Below are 20,223 nucleotides of genomic sequence, written 5' to 3'. Positions count from 1 at the left end.
ATTCAGGTGTGGTCACCACAGCCTACTCACTACCAAAGCACCCATGGTCCTCCACCACCCTCCCCAATTTGTTCTCACTTTTTGCCCGTCCCTGCCTCTGAATGCCCCCAACTCACCAGATGACTTTTTAAATGGTCACCCAGAGATTATGACTGTTGTAGTAGTACGTTCCTATTACATTCAGTTACATATTCAAAACAATAAAATTTCTCATCATCCTATGGTATCAGCCTCTGAAATCACAATAATTTGCTTTTACACAGCACATTCTTCTGCCCTATCTCTATCTTCAGCTTCAAAATACTTTTTATCTTTCTCTTACAATATACTTGGTGCAGTTTTTAAGCATTATATACAATCATGAAAGATATTATTTTCTTTTTATTTTTCTCAACTCCAGAGGATCAGAAATGAAAGCTCCAAAACTCCTGAATTGAGCTCTAATCTTAGAGAACATCACTCCAACATACACCTGCAAACATCACTGGCAAGGTTCATTTTGTGAAGATAAAATAACAATCTAGCTATAAAATACAATACTGAAGCTTGATGTTGGTAGAATAACAATGACATCTTTCTGAGGGAAAGAGCCTAGTGACTAAAGTCATGAATTTATAAACTCCTCGAGGTCAAGGCCCTGGATTATATTTATTTCTTTTGTTTCCCATAGTACCCTTTGCAGTTTCAAACACATAGCTGCAGGAAGATTTTAAAATTAAATGAGAAAAATGTATACGGGATGTTTGGGATATTATAAAATACTACATTAAGCACAGCTGACATTAGTTTTAATTGGTCTTTGCGATTATTCAAAAGGGATACAAATATGGGCAGGTAATAAACAGGCTGTAAATACATGGGGGTGAGAGACGGTTAAAGGAAGGAAGCTCAGAAACTTTGTAGATATGGAGAAAAAAAAACCTTTCATGGTGAGAAAACCAAAAAACTCACAATATGGGGGTTCATGCAAAAACAACATAAATAATACCCATTTGTCCAGATATTGAGAACATTTACACAGGGATCTATATTTCACCTCAAATTCATGTGCGGAAGTCAAATACAGCAAGTAACAATATGTACTAAGTTCAGAGTAATAAGTCACCTGCAGATAAGAATATTAGTGGTTCAAAGATTGCTTAAGGAAATGCAATAGGGTACAATAATAAACTAGAGGTAGATGAAAGGACAAACACACAAAGTTCTTTCTTTATGGTTCTTCCTTCATTTGCTTCTATTCATTTTTTTATTATCAAGTACCTAGAGCATTGCCTAGCACAGAGCAAGATTCAGTAAATGTCTGTGTAATGATTGATATATATACTAACCATAGTTTAAGGCCAATGAACTAAGAGTAATATCCATTATTTATTGGGGATCTAATTTATCAATCTGCTTAAAATTCACAATCTACTTGAACTTCACAAAACCCAGTGGATTAGTATTACTATTCATATTAAATGAATGAACTGAGGCTGAAAGTCAGTAACTTGCCCAGGGCTGTGAAGCTGATAACTAGCAGAATTCAACACTGTCTGTCCAGATTCTGTGTTCACTTGCTTTATTGACAACCTCTGACTACGGATAATAGGAACACATGAACAGAAAGCTGTGCTTTAAGATTTGCTAGTGTGAAAAGAAGTACTAACATGTAATTTTATTTATAGTCTTACAGAAACAGTTTCTTCTTTTTTTCTAGAATCTGATTGCATGTACAACCCTGAAGCATCCATCCCATGTGGGGAAAACTGTTGTTATCCTAATCACAGGCTGTAAGTAATGCTGCAAAAACAATCTGCCACAATTTACAAGCCTAACAAGCTAAACAGGGCGAGTGTAGAGAAATAAAAACATTTCCTTCATCCAATATTTTCCACCTGCTTAAAATCCCATCAGAATCAGATTTCTAGATCTGCTCTAACTGGCCTGCAAGATTATTAAGGTAAAATCATCCTAGAACTCCACACAAAGTACAACTATGTGAAATTACACAGAAGTCAAATGTACATAAAAAGGTGCCACACAGGGAAGAAGAGCTCACTGCTGTGTAATTTAATGAAACCTACTGGGCACCAAGGGCACAGGCAGCCAAATTGAATTTTAAATGGTGCCTACCAGGAGGCTATAATCAGGATGGCCACCAGTGGGTGGATGAGATAAATGAACTGACTTTCTTCAACCAGGCGATCAAAATAGAATGCCATCTTTATGCATGAGACAAAAAAAAAAAGGTTAAAATATGCATCCTTCACACTCCTGCTTTTTCACTACATGGTCATTTCTAGGCTCTTCTGTCCCCAAGGAGTGAACATCATGCAGAAGGATTTTTTTTCTTACTTTGATTTTACTTGTAAGCTATTCCAGAAAAATAAAATCTTATCCTATAGAGAGCAAACTTCTCCACTAGCATAGAAGCTATTAAGCAGCTGACATTCTCCAAGGGGAGGCTCAGAATGAATGATACGGTCAAACATAGTTAAGAGCTTAGGCTCCAGCAAGAATGGCCAAATGATAAAAGAATGTGTCAGTGTTTAAACTCTATGTCTTAAGAGTAAAACTAAACTATCAGGAAGGTTTCTAAAGACACTGTTTTCATGAATCTATGTATTTCTCCCTGATCTTTCTTATTAGCTTTCTACCAGACCACTTGACCCCTACCTTGAAGTTTTACCAAAACCTGAACCAAAAACTATCTGGAACTGAACTTATCACCTTGTCTCATAAACCATGCTTCCTGCAGACATCCATCCCACTCATTATAAATGGCTGCCTTTTTCTAGGAAGCTCATGGATGTGGAAACTGAGAGCCAAAACTAATGCCCTTTCTCACTAATGATAATTGGCTGCCAAGTCACACTTATTTATTTTATATTTTCTTCCTGTTTTTTGTACCTCCCACAATTGAGGGTCTCACCATGTAGATCCCTACCTAAGGAGGGAGTAGCATGGTTTAACCAGGTAAAGTGCAGTCCAGTGAGACTTTCATAATACCATGTGGAGGGGAGGGGGAATAAGAAAGTCAGGCAAAGCCAGTAGGAAGCAAAGGTTGCAATTCAGTGATCATGTGGCTGCCTACAGCAAACTACAACAAATGGGAAAGCAATTTACAATTTGGTCACCAGCAAAACAAACCAGAACTCCTAATGTATCCCTGCCGGGCCATTTCTGGCATTTTCATTGGACAAGGCTGAAGACTCAGGAGAAAGGACTCAGGGCCTGCACTCAAATATGGCCAAAGCTGGCAGGGACTAACATATAACATAACCTTCCCAAGATGCATCTCTCAGAGGACCTTAAGGACATCAACCAAATAACACGTCCCTGAGTCCTTTCAGCACTTGCATGCCTTGTGTCTGCGCACATGCTTCTTAGAGTTTGAGCCCATTAAATGGAGACATGTCACTATATTCAAGTAAGAGTTGAGCACAAGGTTTAGCATTTGCTATTCTGCAAAGTAAGAATGTAATCAATAGCTGCAAAGTTAAACTGCATTAAAACACATATAAAATACTTTTCAAAGAGACCGTATTATATTATCAAACAAAGAAAATGATTATTTGCCCACTCTCTTTTTTTGTTAATTTATTGCTTTTATTATTATTATTATTATCATCATTATTACCTACTCTCTCCTAAGCACTTTCTTTATCAGGGAATAGTGTGGTGAATAAAACAGAGGCAGCCTCTACCCTGTGGAACAACCAATCATAAAAGTAAGACATCATATACATAATTTCAAAAATTAAGTAATCACAAGTATAAAAATGCTATAAAGGAAATGATTAGGATTTAAGTCGGTAACAGTGATATCCGCTAACCAAAGCCTAGTCAACAGTATTAATTTACACATAAAAACAATATACAGAGCAATTCCATAATGCCTTCTTTTTTCTTTTCAAAATGGTTGTATTATTAAGACAGGTAAACATGAAAAAATCCAGTCAACTGGATTTCTGCCAATTATCTTTCAATGGAACTCTCCAACAACTTGCCTTAAATGAACTTGTCATGTGAGCAGCTACAGGGATGAACAACATCTGTCTGCTCAAACTTTTTCTCTTTATGGGCTTCAGATCTCATGAATATCCTAACCCAATCCTGATCACTAATTCTTCTGGCCCCTGCCTCCTCCTCTTGCTGCATCTACTCATCCTCCTTCAAGCTTTCAGCTCTGCATGCCTCAAAGGCAACTTGTTCAGTCACACCTGCTCACACCTGAAGGTCTTGAAACTGCTGGCCCCCCATTGGAAAGAACCTCCCTCCTCTTTCTCCATGCTTCAGGTGTGAACTCAAACCTGTCACCCTGAGGAAAGCCTTCTTTGGCACTCCATCTAATTCATGAACATCCAGGATGCACCTTTACTTTGTAACATTTACCTCCTTTGTAACTTTATCTGCAATTTAGGGAGTAACTGATTAATGTTGTGCTCTCTGACTAAAATTCTAGATACACAAAAGCCATAACTTTCCAATCAGCATTACCTTCAGTCCCTAAAATAGAGCCTGACATATAGTTGTAACTTAAAAACCATTTGTTGAATAAATGAATTAAAAAAGCACCAATATAAAGCAAATTCTTCTTCATTTTCTTATATCTGGTAGGTAGTTTACACTTTCAAAATGTGAGGACCAGGGCTGCTAAGACTAAAATTGTTACTCTTCCTCAGAGTACTGTTAGAATCAATTCTTAGTTACTTAGAAGTAACTATAACAACTGTAAAGGAGTTGCTTTCATATCTAAAGATTGTAACTGTCCATTTAGATTAGATAATGCAAGCCCAAATGAGAAAAACAAACAGCAACAGAACAATGTCTGATCATACACTCAGTTGTAGAAAATGGTGATCTATTTGTAATTCTGTTCTAGACATGAGAAGAAGAGGGAAATCTTACATTTTTATTCAAGTCAACTAAGAAGGGAAGGATAAGTAATCTGGGGGGTTTGATTTTTTATAGGGAGCCAATTGTGGCCATGAGGAGAAAAAGTTGCACTGACTTTGACCTATAATACCCCCTTTCCAGGCACACATGTTGGGATGCCATGACCTGGCAATAAGTCCATGGTTTCCTGGATGTGCCAACCCAACCACATCACCAAGGACAATCTGCACCTACACGGAAGGTATCTGAAGGCCTGGGTAACTGCATCCTAAGATAACATTAAGAGCACGTTTAGAAAAACTGCTAGAGCTTACAGGCAGAGAGGAAGAAAATCTAAGAAAGTCATGCCTCTATTCAGTGGCTCTCACCAAGCAGCACTATGTCAAATGAGAATTCGACTTAATCACAGAATCATGCTGTTTTAGTGGTTATAGGCACATTACTTTTTGAAAAAATTTGATATGACAAATACATGGACACTATAAATTATACTGGAATGACCAAAAAATACATTTCATGTCTCATGGCCTCCAATGTAATTGATTCATGGAATATAGATCATAATCACAGATAATATTAACTCACAGGTAATAACCAAGGGATGAATAGTTACCTTTCTTGTTTTCCTTTGATATAAAGCTGTGGCATGACTAACAGCAGACTACTAGATCTCCAAACTAAAAGATTAATTTACTACAAGGAACTTGACATCAATTTTCAATCATAAACATGTTGATAACATTTATTTATTTCTTTATAAATTAAAGGTACCATTGAAAATGTCAGAAATTTTAATGAAAATATATAAAATAAATCTTATATTTACTTATTGTTTTTGTATTTATATATATTTTTTTCCCTGCACTTTCAGGGAGAGAAAAGGAAAATGTCTGCTGATGAAAAGCCAGTGAAGTTAATGACACTAACAGTTACTTTTACTGTCATCAAGATGCTCATCTTAGAAGCCCCCAGGTGTGCTGAGCAGTCAGGAGTGCTCATTTACACACAGATGAACATGCAAACAATACTAAAGATCAGAGATAGCCACACTGCAAGTTGTAAGTTACATCTACACACTGTAATCCAGCAATATTTATTACTTCTTAAAATGGTTGGTTTTGTAAGAAAAACCATAGCTACTATAATTTGTTATATTTTCCTATTTATTATTTTTAAAATTTTCAGAGGGACTAGGGAGAACAAAGAAAATGCCTGGTTTCTTACATAAGCAGAAATATAAATATTACTGAGACATTCATCTATTCCCTCACCTATTCATCTAAAAATAGGAACAGCAGGATCTGTTTGCTTCTACCTGAAAAATGCTTTCAAAATCCCTTTCTCTTTATTCTCACAGCTCCGATGACATTCCCTTTGTCTCCGCTTGAAACTGTTATAACAGGCCTCTCACCTTCCTGATTTTGGATGGCCCCCAAATCAATATTTATTCTCACTGGTATTAGACTATATAGTTCCTGAGTCAATTTGACTCGTGACCGCTCAATTGCTTAAGTTTCGTTATGTATAGAATCCCTAGCATGGAATATAAACAGGAAACTTCACGACCTGACTCCTTCCGTCCCCTCCACTGTTATCCTTTCTCACATCACCCCATCACACTCCTTAAGTATGTTTTCATGCCCTGAATTCACACTAGGTCTTCTTATAACACTTTGTTTTTGAGAACTCAGTATTCCCCCTGCCCAGAGGTCCAGTGAATCTTCTGCTCAGCTTTTAGATCAACTGACACCTCCACTATGAAGCCTTCACAGAGCCTTTCAGGGCCTGTGCTAATACAGCATTTTGTTCATACTTCAACAGAGCCTAGGCATTCCCAAATCAAAAATCTGTAATTTTTGTCTATTCACCCCAAATCCTGAACATTCATAGATTGACCTTATCTGCCCCTTGGCTCAAGTAGGAATTTGACTTACATGTTAGGCAAGGTCAACCAGGAAGCAGGAACCACCCTAGGTATATTGAGCACATAGAATTTAATATAGAAAATTGGTTACATAGGTAATGGAAGAGTTCAAGAGTCAAGCAAGAGTTAAAGAGGCTATCCAGAAGTTGCCAACAGCAGAAAACTCCATCCATCCATTTGACTGGAGTGGTACTGGAAGCAGATGGTGTTACCAGTAACCGAACAACTGGACTGACCAGGGTAGGATCATGACCATGATGAAGGGCAGGCTTTCTAAAAGGAGAGAGGACTGCCATCAAAGATACTGCCCAAGGAATTGTGAGAGGGGGTGATATAGCCTGGCTTCTCCCTGCCTCCTATTTTCCAGAAGTTCCTGCCATTGCCTGAATCCACCCAGATACAAAGGCATCAAGCCTTCTGGGAAAAGTCGTCTGTGAAAAGTAGTCATGGAAGGGCAGAATGGAAAATGACTCACACACGGAGTACGGCTGGTGAGCACCTCGTGAGACTGCTGAGCAAGCTTCACCAGCTGATTACTATCTACAGCAAATCATGGAGACGTGTGTTCACTATCAAGAGTCCTGTGGATGCATCTGGATTTCTTTTCCACAGTTTCCACAGGCTAGAAGTCAAAGATCAGGTGCCATTATAGTTGGGGAGGGGCCCTCATCTGAGTTGCAGACATCTTGTAGCCTTGCAATGCAAAAGGGACATGGAAGCTCTCTTGTACTTCTTTTGTCAAGTCCTTAATCTCAATTATGAGGACTCCATTCTCGTGATCTAATCATGATCTAATCAATACCCATAGACTCCCTACCTCCTAATACCATCACATTGGCTTTAGGATTTCAACAAATGAATTTGGAGGGGACATAAACTTTCAGATGACAGCAACTAATGATTGCAGAAAATAATTAAAGCTTGTCCAGAGCCTTGAAAATGTGCTTGAAGAGGGAGACGTAGTATTATGCAACATCATTTCAACACATACAACTACAGAACATTATCCCGCAAAGGACTAACATCCTCAGAGGGGTACCCTCAGGAGACATCACTTTAAATGTCTCCACATCTGTAACATCATTTTATTTCATTCTTGCAATGTTCCTGTGAGGTATAGTAAAGTTCAGATTAAAATGCTGTTAATTACTAACTAAAATTTAATTGTAGATGATGTATTAATTGAATATCTAAGATGTCATTTGTCTCTCTAGTTACTTGTAGGGTAAGAAGAAAAATACAAATCTTAGTTCCTGCTCTATTTGAAGAGATAAGGCTCATCAGAAAAACACAGAACCATCATTAAAACTTTGTTTTTATTCAACACTGTTTTATATGGTTCAGTACATCAAGGTTTCTGGTATTGCCCGATTCCTGAAAATATGTGACACGTGGAAAGTAAAGTATTTATTGAAATTATAAGTAGCTCAATTTTGAGTTTACATTATAATTTGAGTGTCATGAATTCTAAAAACAAATCACTAAGTGGCATGACATCTATCATTTAAAGAGAAGAAAAGAACTCCCAATGACTAGTCAGCAATATCCCTGTACCAGAACTGAGGCAATGCTGAATCTAAACTCATGATCTTTTTAAAATAACCACTCAAAAGTGCCCAGAAAATTCCTAGATTCTTTTCAAATGATCTAGCTAGAACTTTGTTTCTATCACAATATTGAGCAAGATGGACAAAGCAGAGCATTATCCTTTATTTTTAAAGAGACACTAAGTCCTTGGTTTTGTTATTTAAGAAGAGGGTCCTCTGGGATTAACAGTATCTTTAGCCTTAATAAAGGATTACTACAAAGACCTCTAACAGTGAGGTACTTAATATTAGAAAACTTGATGAAAATATAATAATGAAAGATAAAATTCTTTTGTTAAATATTTTTGAAAAGACAGTATGCTTTGGTCAGATGTTCTGGCATTCTCTGCAAATGGCCTCTGTACTATATTCTACATTATTAATGTTTACCATAATTTTTTGAGAACTGGCAAAAGTTGCCATATCACATTACTGTAAGTGGTTCTAGGAACTATAAGCATAAACTGAAGACCCAAGAAGCTACACAAATATTCACCCATGTTAAGAGACATATTATTCATATGGTCATAAATTCTGAATTCTACATATAATACAAGATGGAATTTCAATTACCATTTTACTATTATGGTGTTAGGATTCATAGCTCAACCAGTAACCAGTGGGATAATTTTAAGAGTCACTCACTTAAATTTAGTATTCTCATCTGTGAAAAGTAATAAATGACTTGCCTCATGAAGGTGAAATGGGAACTGAATATGTTCCACAGATCACTGATCCCTTCAGGATATGGGTCCAACTAAGTTTGGAAAACACTTGATACTGTGTCCTGTACTCTCCTTTCCCCAGAAGGCTGTTACCAGTCATCAGTATATTAAAGCTTGTAAAGTTTGCTATAACAAAACCAATTAATTTTCCATAAACAAGTGTTTCTCAAATCTACTTGTTTCAAAACTATTTTATTTTTTCCTGTTAATACCGATTAGTATACCCAGGAAACACTGTTCCTCAGAACACACTTGAAAGTGATAACTTACGAGAACGAATAGTTGAACTTGAATGACACCCAGTGTAAGGGCAGGACCTGGGCACGGTGCAGGTTTTCTGATCCCATGCAGACCGGGTAAAGGAGGAGTCAGAGTCCTCAGTAGTTTTGCAGGTTTTTTATTTGGGGTTCACCAGGCATATGGCAGGCAGGGGTGCTGGCTGGGGGGCTGGGAGGCTGGCAGGCCTCCCAGCCCCCAGCAAGTCTTCACTCTATTTGGGCTCTCTGGCGTTGGTTCTGCTGCTTCTCGGCTTTTCTTTCAGCTTCGGCTTTGGCTTTTACTGCTGCTACTGGTGCTGCTGGCGTCCCCCCCCCCCCCCCCCGCCGTGACGCCACCCTTAAAAGCACAGTCTTAGCTCAGCTGAATCCCATCTACCTATGCCCACACCCTACTCCAGGTGCCCGCCATCAGGCATGCATTCAGGACAAGGATCCATCATCTATCCTGATGGTGGAAGGGCAGAAAAGCCTGACATTTTCTTTACCCTACACCCAGCAACAGAAGCTTTGAATTTGATGTTATTCTTACTTATTATAACCAATCCACACAATAGGACATTCTTGTCAAGCTGGAGGGTTCAAGTGTTCATATGTAATAAGAATTTGTAAGGAGTGCAAATTTTAAACATATTACAATACTGTATAAAATGATGTGACTCTCGAGTGTCTGTTTTGAGTTCTTATAGAAATGGTGATGATCTCACTTTCCTCAGTTGTCTGCTTTGCAAATAACAAACCATTTTCTGAGACAGCTAACCAATCTGAAATCTCTGAATCAGTGAGACCAACTAATCCATAATGACCCTGGCCTCTGTAATATCTAGTTATGGATGGTTGTGTTAACTGATGACAACAAAGCATAACGAGTTAAACATCAAAAAGTTCTCTTAGAAAGATTCTACTCCACATAAATTGAATGAAGATTTCAATCCTGTAAAGGAAACCAATCTAAACAAGTCTAGGGGAAAATCTTGTAGAGCTTCCAATATAAGCCCAATAAAAAGATGATCTTTGCACTCTAATTAGAGAGATGGATAGCAAATCATGATACAATTTAACTTCAAGTTCTAGAAGTAAACCATCTACCTGAAGTCACAGTTTTAGAAATCTGAAGTCTTAACTTAGAATATGGTTCACAACTGTGGTCTCAACCAGCATAATGTGTGAGCTTGTGAGAAATGCAAATTATCAGGCCTCCATCAAACCTACAGAATCAGAAATTCCTGGGTAGATCCCAGGAATCCATCTTTTAAAACACAGCATTGGTATTTTGCTGCATCATAGAGTTTGAGAACCACTGGTTCAGACCATAAGGCAACACACCTGAACCTTACACACCCCATATGGTAGGACAGAGGGAGCTGAAGGGAACAGGAGCAGTGAGTGACTGTTGCATTGGGCAACACCCACTGATAAAGAAACGGGAGTCATGGAGCAGGTTACATAATGCAGGATGCTGCTGAAGAGCAAGATCCTGGCCTTTTTTTTTTAAGGATTTATTTATTTTTATACAAAAGCTGGGGTACAGGCCAGAGGCGCGGGAGGGTGAGAGGATTCACCAGAGACAGAGCAGGGAGCAGAACAGGTGGACGACAGAAATACACTGCTGAGGGGAGCAGTGGGCCCAACAGAAGAGGTCTGCAGCACCATGTGGGAGTCTTGCCAGCTGGCTGGGATAGAACCCACACAGCATGGCTCTCAACCCACTGCCTCACTGGGAAGGCACGATCCTGGCTTTTTTATTGATACAAGAATTATACAGCATCAGTTGAGAGGAAGGAGAACAAAGAGAAAATAGAGAAGTGAAACTAGAAAAGGTGCTCTGTCATCTATGGTATCAGGAGTTGTGAGTCTGCCCTCCAGGCACCTCTCATCTGCTTGATGACTTGGTATTGTAATTTAGATAAAGCTCTAGTTTCCCAGCCATGGTTTCAACCTTCTTTTTTTTTTAAATGGAAAGATCTTTATTTATTTATTTTTAACTTTGCAGTTTGTTTTTGTTTTTTAAATTAAAGCCTTTCCACTGATCAGCTTCTGGGGTCCCTTGTCGTACATCAGTCCTCAGCCCCCCAGGGCGTTCCTGGTCAAACCTCCAGATGTATAAGTTGGGAGTACGTTTTATGCATCCGTCATCAGGCTCTGGGGAGTTCCCGGTCATACCTCTCGATGCATAGCCTTCCCAGCATGACCCGGCTTTGTGCTCTTGATTGATTTGAAAGGCACCTTGCAAGGTTGGGCTCCTGTACCTAACTGACCAGCTCATTTTGATCTTGCTTAGGATTTAGAACTGTAGGTAACAAAATGGTGGCCGAATAGGCCACTTAGGAGTAGCAGACCCACAAGTCATCTACACAGAACAAAGGGGAGCAAAAGAGTCCTGCCTGCTCCCTCAACTGGTCTAAGAAATGCTCGAGATTCTTAAAATGAAAACAACTTCTTCTAGATAGGACCTTATCAGTAAAAAGCCACTATGTCCATTAATGAGCCAACACATCATTTATCTTATTCCTCAGTTGTCACATGACAGGAAGGCTGGATATAAGGTAAGTATAATGTGGCATATCATATGACAAGTCAGGTTTAAAGTGGCACAAGAAAAAGAGAATCCTGACCCCTCACTCTAAAGGGCTGAAAGACATGTCCAGGTGTGATACTAGAGAAAGGGATTCTGGAAGGGCAAGGACACTGTCAGCACACTGAGAAAGGGACCCCAAAGTAACACTCAGTTATCACTGCTGTTTGAGAAGCACTTAACTACCAATTAGTTGAGGAGATGACAGTCTCCCCTGGCTTCAAAGAACAGAACAGTGTTTAAACTACAGGAAAGGTAGTTGTTTGCTACTGATTAGCATCCTACACCCACTTTATATGTGACATTCAACCTAAATGTGAAAATGATACAAATATGGGACTCTCTTTGGTGTACCTCTCATCACAGCACCATCAGTTTCCCAAGGTGAAATCTACAATTTCAGATCTTCATGTTTGCAAGTACCAGATGACAGAACTTAAGGAGAAACTTTTCATTTACAGGACAAATAAATAAGACATTTCACTAACACATGCATCACAAAGTCTGAAATTAACTTTCAAAAACTCTACTAAGTTTTATTATTTAAATTAAAAAATAAAATAAAATGAACAAATCAATAAAAAAAAATAAAATGATGGAAAAATGCATATGCACCTACAAAAAAAAAAAAACCAAAACTCTGCTAAGTACTTAACTACTGAAACAGTATTCAAAAGCACACAATTTTATACTCAACTGACAAAAACTAAATATCTCTACCTCCTGACAGCAACATTACCATACTGTATTCATGTTAATGTTTTTGTTATAAATTTTATTTCTCAAAAGGTCTCTGCATGCCTCTTAAAAACTCAATTGAGGATAAAACTTAACCCACATCGGCTTTTAAAAATTATGACCAAAAAAAGAGAATTTAAAAAACAAGATGGAGATGATGACAATTAAAGTTTTAAGTACAAGTTACCAAAGGGAAAGCAGAAGCCATTGATTCCCTGAAGTATTCCTCCTATACATAGCAAATGGGCAGGAACAACAATCCCATTTTGTGTTGTCCTATCAGTTGACCAGTGACATTTTAACCTCTAATCAACAATTCAAAATTAAAGCTGACACTTTGTCCTTTAAGTAGTTCCAGAGTACTGCAGGGTTTTTACTGCCTGATGTTACACCATATGTGCAAACTCTACACACAGCAGGCAGGGTTAAGTAGGATGCCTCTGTACTTAGCCATTCCCCCTGCTTCCTGTTGTTTTTGGAGCAACCCTAACTTTACCTAAACATAACCCTTCTGAGTGAATCATTTTCAGTGAAAGACTCTGCCTTATAGCAGATACCCTGTATGTTGACTATATTTCTTTAAGCTTTGGTGTCTATGGAATTCATAGAACTCACTGACACAGTTTTTTTCAGTCTTTAAGAAACCCACATATTTAATGAAATATTTCATAAAATAAAATTACTTACCACTTAGTTTTTATGAATGAAACCTCAAACAATTGGAAGTTGAACAACAGGAGGAATTTTTTTTTGAAGCATCTTTTGGTCAACCAGTCTACCATTAAGTCAAAGTGATGAATACTACAATTTTTAAAAACTTTTGCATAATCCAAGCTTTTTTTTAATTTTTAATTTACTATTACCTTGAGTAAGGGGGTGTATTTACTTATGCTTTAAAGAGGATTGAATCAGAAAAACCCTCTTAGGTTTTACATTCAGAATTGGTTTTGCCCCATATGAAAAATGAGAGCACACCAAATAAATATGAGTAATGTTATATCCTTAGCTTAATGTCAGTGACTCTGACCAAGCCAAAGTTCATGAAAAACATATACAAGAAGATAAAAAAGTCCTTTTATACATGTGTGTGTGTATATATACACATATATATGTAACTTTGCCAGTGGTCTTTCCCCTTGAGTTTTCTGTAAGTAGAATATTTAACTATATATAATTCAAAAAAAATCTATACATAGCTTAGAGAAGGAAGCATAAATCTCGTGGGTCTCAGATTCTCTTCCTGTTGCCTTCCTTCATTATACATTTAAAGATAATCAATAAAAACTGATTTCTCTTTGTAAGCATTTTCCTGTTCTGCCAGAAATAATAGCAGTCCCTGCCCTAAAATGAAAGGAAAAAATGGAAAGTAATATTTACCATAAGAGGAGAAAAAGAAACTCCCTAAGCATTTTTCCTGAGCCAAGTGAAATACAAACAGCAAATCAAGTTTGTTCTTAAAGAAAAAAAAAAAAAAAACTTTAATACTTCTGGCATTAGTTCCATTCTCTAAAAACCTGTGGTGTCAATAAGTTTTTAAACTCTGGAATAATATTTCAACTTTCAATAGCAACTCTTTTTGTCTCCTAATTATTTTGCTATATTTTCTGTATTAATAGACAGATCACTAGAAAGAACTTAGCTCAAGTTGAACACTGAGGCAATAAAGAGAGGACAGTTAAGCCCCCCAAATTGCCTTCTTAGGCAGAGAAAGACAGAAAACCACAGGGAAAAAACACAGACAAGAACAATTCCATCAGTAAGGAAATAAAGAACTGTAAAACTGCTATCTCTTGATGCAAAACACAAAACTTTTTGCACTTGAATTTTTTTTTAAGCACAGGAATTTTCTTACTTAAAACATTACTTGAAAAATTTTATATTAAAATAAAAGAAAGTGGTGGTGGTTTTTTCCCCAATATGTTGAGTCTATCTCATAACTATGCCTTCTTAATTGTTTTCTTCTGGATTCTTCACAAAGACTGGAAAAAACACTAACTGGAAAAGTAGCAGACTTTTACTTTGTAATGAAGTTACAAATACATTTTACATGTTTCCTGGCTTCCTACTTCCTTTCACTCTGTATTATCTACAGACGTTGTCATATTTCACCAGGGCAGATTGTAAATCAGACAAGTTCAGTCCATCAGGTTGAAGAATGGAGGTGAAAGGCACAGAGCAAAATATATAAAGTATAATTAAAACCATATGACCAGAGATATTGAAGCAATACTTACTGGAGAAAACCCAAGTAAAAATCAAACTTTTTCTGGTGTTAGTGAAACTATCCAGTCCATTTGGGACAAGCATGCATCACTTGATAAATATTCTTTTTTTTTTTTTTTTCCACAACAAGAGCACCCAAGGAAGTTAAATCCTCACAAGGCAATGAAGCCCATAGTTATCTTTGTGGCATACTGAAATTCACAGTTAATGTAAAACTGATCTCTCACTTAAAACTGTAATCACTTATTTAGAAAGACAGTTTGAGATTGGATCAGGATCAATTTCACATTCACCAAAGAGTATTAAAGGCTTATGATGACAACATGGAATCAAAAACCTTTTCCATTTTTTTCTATGAAGTCTTCATCTCTAAAGTCCTGAGGATTCCAATAAAACAAGAAAAAATCTAAGTGCTTGTTGCTGAACATAAAGAGCAAGAAGTCATAAAATCCAAACCTTCTCTCCTACTACATTATAAACAACCTAGATGTTACTGCTTCACATAGATGGGTACTTAGAATATACAGAAATGAACAGCTCTTGAAGCTGTAAAGCAGCTATAGTAAAAATCTTCAGTTCTGGCAATCTATCACCAAAGCCATTCCATGTCTAATTCCCCCAAGTATTCCAAGAATCAACCACAATAATCTCAGTAGACAACTGAAATATAATTTTCAATACTGCTTTGGGATTCTGGCAAACAACGCAAGTTTAGCAAATCACTTACCCCCCAGAAACTGAATTCCTCCAGCCACTCTTCCCACTGTCCTGGAGATGAGCTCAGACACACAGCAGCCCATGAGGGCAGTGAGCGCCACCAGGAGGAGGAGGCCACAGCCCAGGCCTGTCACGATGGTACAGATCCTCCATTCCGTGCTGGGGATGCCCTGGAAGGAGGCATAGCGCCCACATTCCTCCACCATCACCATCATCTGCCGGGTCTCATCATGCACAGGATATGAGCATCTCCGGAAAGTGCCAAAGGACACAGGCTTGCCCAGCTGTGAGCCCCAGAGCCAGTAAGGCATAAAGAACCCCACACAGGAGGTGGCAGCACAAAGAAATGAGAGCAAAGCCCAGATTACTCCTGTACAAGTCAGACTGGAAGCCATCGTTCACCAGAGAGAAAAATGAGGACCCAAAGTAATTCTTCTGAGGCCACGGGAGTTAGTAAATGTGTGAAACCACCAGGGACCCACAGGTAATCCAATTTCTGTAGGGATGAGTATCTATTAATAGAACGGATCTTCTGGCTCACTGGGCATCACCTTCCCATCCTCTGTAGTAAAGATGATGGTCCCTGGTAAAACAACAGGAAATATTAAAAGTTAAATAATTTTTAGAGAAGTGATAACACCAATTCAGTTGGTTTATAACTTTCAAGAAATAAGCACTCATACTCTGCTCAACACTTTAAAAAAAGTGGGAAAAACTAGTTATTTCCACAAACTTTTCTGATTCAAGTTTTGTCAAACTAGCCCAAAGCTTTTTCATGTCTTTATCTTGTACAAATGCTCTCAAATTAATTCTGACAGCTATTTATTTAAAGAAATGCATGACTTCCATTTGCCAAGTCAGTGAATTTACTTCACATGCGCACATTAAAAGTAATGTAGCATTTTTTACTGGCAGTAAACATAACTCCAAATACTATAATAAAATGAACCGTATCGCGGTTTATTCGGCTTGCAAGTTCATGCTCATAGTCTGTAGCAACTTTTCTGTGTCCCTTTAGGTGTCTTAACTCTTACATGAAACCCAAATAAAATAACTGATTTTCACAATGACAGGGAATCATAAACTCAACCAACATTATAGACTGTCTAGGCAAATATATTAAATGGAACTTTTAGGCACCCCCAGTACCCATACAGTAGCATTTGTAAATTCCTTCATCCTTGGCCATCTTCTCTGAGCTGTTGCTCAGAAGTGCAGTTTTGATTCATCGGTTCTAAAAAAAAAAATTTACTGAACCCATCTCTTCAGTGGAATGACTGTCAGAGTTTAAACTGAAAAGTACCCTTGGCTTCCCAGTACTCCACATCCAACTCCAGTCATTCAGAAGGTTCTGCGTGCATTACTCCCATCCCTCCTTTCTTCTCAAAAACAGTTCCTGAACCACTTCCCACACTTTCCATAAAGACATGAATCGAGAAGCACAGAGCCCATGCAAGCTACACTTCCATCTCCAGAACTCCAAAGTTCAGCTTTCAGGGTTCACAGCAAATCCCCACTTCTCTCATCTTACCTTTTCCCCAACCCTCACAGGCACCCGTTTCATTCCACCCAACACCCTGCCTCCCACCCAGTGTGTCGCTCCAGGGGAGCTCAGATACTTTTTTAAAAATCTTGTCCACTGTGGTTAGCATCAGCGGTTAAAGTTGGTCCGTGTGGACCCAGAGGCTGGGGCAGACCGGGGGGGAGGGGGCCGGAGGGTCCGCGTCTAGACGGGAGGTGAGGCGTCCTCATCCAGTCCGGGCCACAGCCAGCCTCTCCGAGCCCTCACCCACCCATCCCCAGACTCCTGAAGACACACAACGCTCGCTCAACCCCAAAAGGGGGAGAAGGACAAATGCCCGCCCGCCCCGCGCGCAGGGAGGAAATCAGGCTGGGAAGCAGCACCCCCCGGAGGCAGACGCCGCGAGCCGACGCGGAGGCTGGGAGAGGCGACCGAGCCGCCGGGCTCAGGAAGTCCAGAGCCGGGGAGCAGCCCAACTTCGGCGTCCGGGGAAGCGGGGCTCCGAGAGAAAGGCGCGGAGCCCACGCCTCCGAGGCAGCCGAGCGCTCCACTTACACGGCTGGCGGGCGGCGGCCACCTTCCCTCCCGGGTCCCGAGCGCAGACACAACTTGCCGTCTGGCCCGAGCAGCACATCCGCGGCCGAAAGGACGGTCCTTCCCCCCGCGCCGCGGCCCCTGCCCTCCGCGGAGACCCCGGCCGGGCTCGGAGAGGAGCGGCCGGGCAGGCGGCGGAGAGTCGGCAGAAGCGCCCGCTGCGCCGGCCCCGCGGAGCCCCGGGAGCCCGCGCGTCCCCGGCGGCGGCTCGGCAGGAGCACTGTGGCAGCGCGGGGCGCCGGGCTCGCCGGAGAGGAGCCGCTCTCCCTTGGCAGGCGAGGCACGCACCGCCCCCGCCCCGCCGCCGCGCCCGGCCCGCGCCCGCCCCTCCCCGAGCGCAGACCGAGGGCGCGCGCGGCCGGCGCGGACCTTCCCGGCGCGGGGCTGGGGGCGCGCCCTGCTGTCCGGCCCCCGGTCCCCGGCCCGCGCCCTCGGCCCCAGCCCTCCCACCCCTCACCCCCTTTTGAGCAACTCCGTCAAAGGGGAGAGGGAGGGAGGCCGAGGACCGAGAAGTAGGGGAGAAAGTTCCTTGTTGTCTTCGCGATCCCGAGGGATTCGCTGAGGAGGAGCCGCGTTCGGTGTTTGCTTTCTGGGTCTGCTGCTTGGGGCTCCAGCTTAAGGTTCCGCCCGCATTTCTGAGATACAGAGGGCGTAGCGGGCCCTACATAGTGGCCCTTTGGAGCTCTGAGGAGACTGTGGGCTGTGGCCACTTTCGCAGGGAGTGAACAAGACCAAAGTGGACTTGGGGATGAGGATGGGAGTGGAGAGCCCAGGCCTCAGGGACTTCATAGGACAGCCACCGCTCCGGAAGAGCTAGGGAGAAGGCAGGGGGACACTTCACAGAAACTCTCCCAGGATCTGTCCTCCTCAGGAGCCTCTTCGAGATCTCGACATCTTTCTCTCTCTTGTTCTCTCCCTCCTCTCTCCCTCTCCCCCCCTTACTACCTTCCCTCTTCAAACCCTCTGCCCAATCAATAGCATCACTGAATATCTTGAGAAACAAGTGATTCTCATTTCCCTTAGCACTATAACCCCTTCTGAGGTTTAGTTACCTTTAGTAGAGGACTGTGGGAGTCTCTGCTGAAGATAGTATTTTAAGAATGGTGCCATCTGGGAGTAGCAGTTTGTGAAGTAGATACTTCCCTAGATCCAATTTGTGAAGTGCCTTTTCAAAGTAGTTAAAAGTAATAAATGGATAGGTATTATCTTTCATACTAAATTTTCAAACTGCACCATGTTAATTAGTCTGATAGCTTACATATTTTTCCACAATACAGCTAGAGATGGGCATTCTATCATTATTATTTTGAAAGACTTGTGTAACTGGTCCCAACCCTTTTGAAATCATAGAACATTTTAAGAATATGATGAAACTGATGAGCTTTCCAGAAAAAAATGCTCATACATATTAAATTGTATAACAGCAGTTCTCAAGGAGAAGAAGGGAGATTCTGTGACACACACACACACACACACACACAAAATTATCCAGGCCAAAATGTCAGTGGTATCAAGGTTGAGTAAACCTGTTTCAATCAAATGGCAGATGGTTCCCTGTTCCTATCCATGATCAGAATCCCTGATTTAAGTTATTTTCATTCATCTTGCACAAATCACCAGTTGTAGAGCATAATAATGATCAGTTTTACTTCCAGTAATGTTCCACATCCTTAGTTATTACAGAGCCTTCAGCTCTATATGTAGGAGATATTACTATGTAAATATAAAATAATGCTAGATTCCTACTCCCCTTCCATCCAGTCCACCAGAGAAATTGGTCTAGGTTGCTTTCTCAAGCTTGGAGGAGTTCTAAGCATTGAGATGGATGACTGGAATTAAGTCCTTGCTGTGAGTTGGTCAATACATCACGTTTTCTTAATTACTTTATCTAGTTCTGAAAAAAAGAAGAAAAAAAATCTTTGAAGAAGGTGCGATGGTTGTTTTACAGAGTGGTTAAATAATTGGTCTGAGACCTTATAGCTAGAAAAGTGGATTTCTAGAAATGTCATTATCTGCCTTCTGTGAAATAGAGCAAATGGGAGAGATTCTGCCTAAAGTGAAAAGAAGATAGAGGCTCAATTTTTAGAAATTATCAGGATCAGTATCATTTGTGAATAATAAAAGAATGCATAGTGTGTTGTATATAAGGACTTAAATTTCTAACTTAGATAAGTCAGTTTGGACCAATGGTGAACTTTCTGAGCCTGTTATCGCATATATAAAAAAAGGTTAAAATAGATGATTTTTATTGTAGTCTTCTAGCCCATGACTTCTAGTATCATGATTACATGGGTACTCATATTTGAGAAAGGTTTAGGAGTCAATAAATCTTGTTCAAGGACTTAATTTTACAGATGAGAAAGCAGAGGCTTAGCATCCTTCCAGGATCTTATCCAAAAATAAACCTAGGATCCATGTATCCTGATTTCCCTTTTCTTCCACTGTGTAATTATCATCCCAAAC

At 40.1% G+C, this 20,223-nt stretch overlaps 1 protein-coding gene across 1 annotated transcript in view; it reads right to left on the bottom strand.

Annotated features, from left to right (window-relative positions):
- Nucleotides 1-16,086, bottom strand: part of LHFPL6 (LHFPL tetraspan subfamily member 6) — a gene marked incomplete at its 3' end in the record, with an annotated part of 219,716 nt that extends 203,630 nt beyond the window's left edge. Inside the window, exon 1 of the mRNA XM_084235979.1 lies at nucleotides 15,655-16,086. Coding sequence (XP_084092105.1) covers nucleotides 15,655-16,039 — 385 coding nt within the window. The 5' untranslated portion in view covers nucleotides 16,040-16,086. The remainder of the gene's footprint in view (nucleotides 1-15,654) is intronic.
- Between the last annotated feature and the right edge of the window lie 4,137 nt (nucleotides 16,087-20,223).

Source organism: Talpa europaea (assembly GCF_964194135.1).
Source record: "Talpa europaea genome assembly, chromosome: 6".
NCBI lineage: Eukaryota > Metazoa > Chordata > Mammalia > Eulipotyphla > Talpidae > Talpa > Talpa europaea.
Note: the sequence above shows the minus strand (reverse complement) of the source record. Positions and strands in the feature narration are given on the sequence as shown.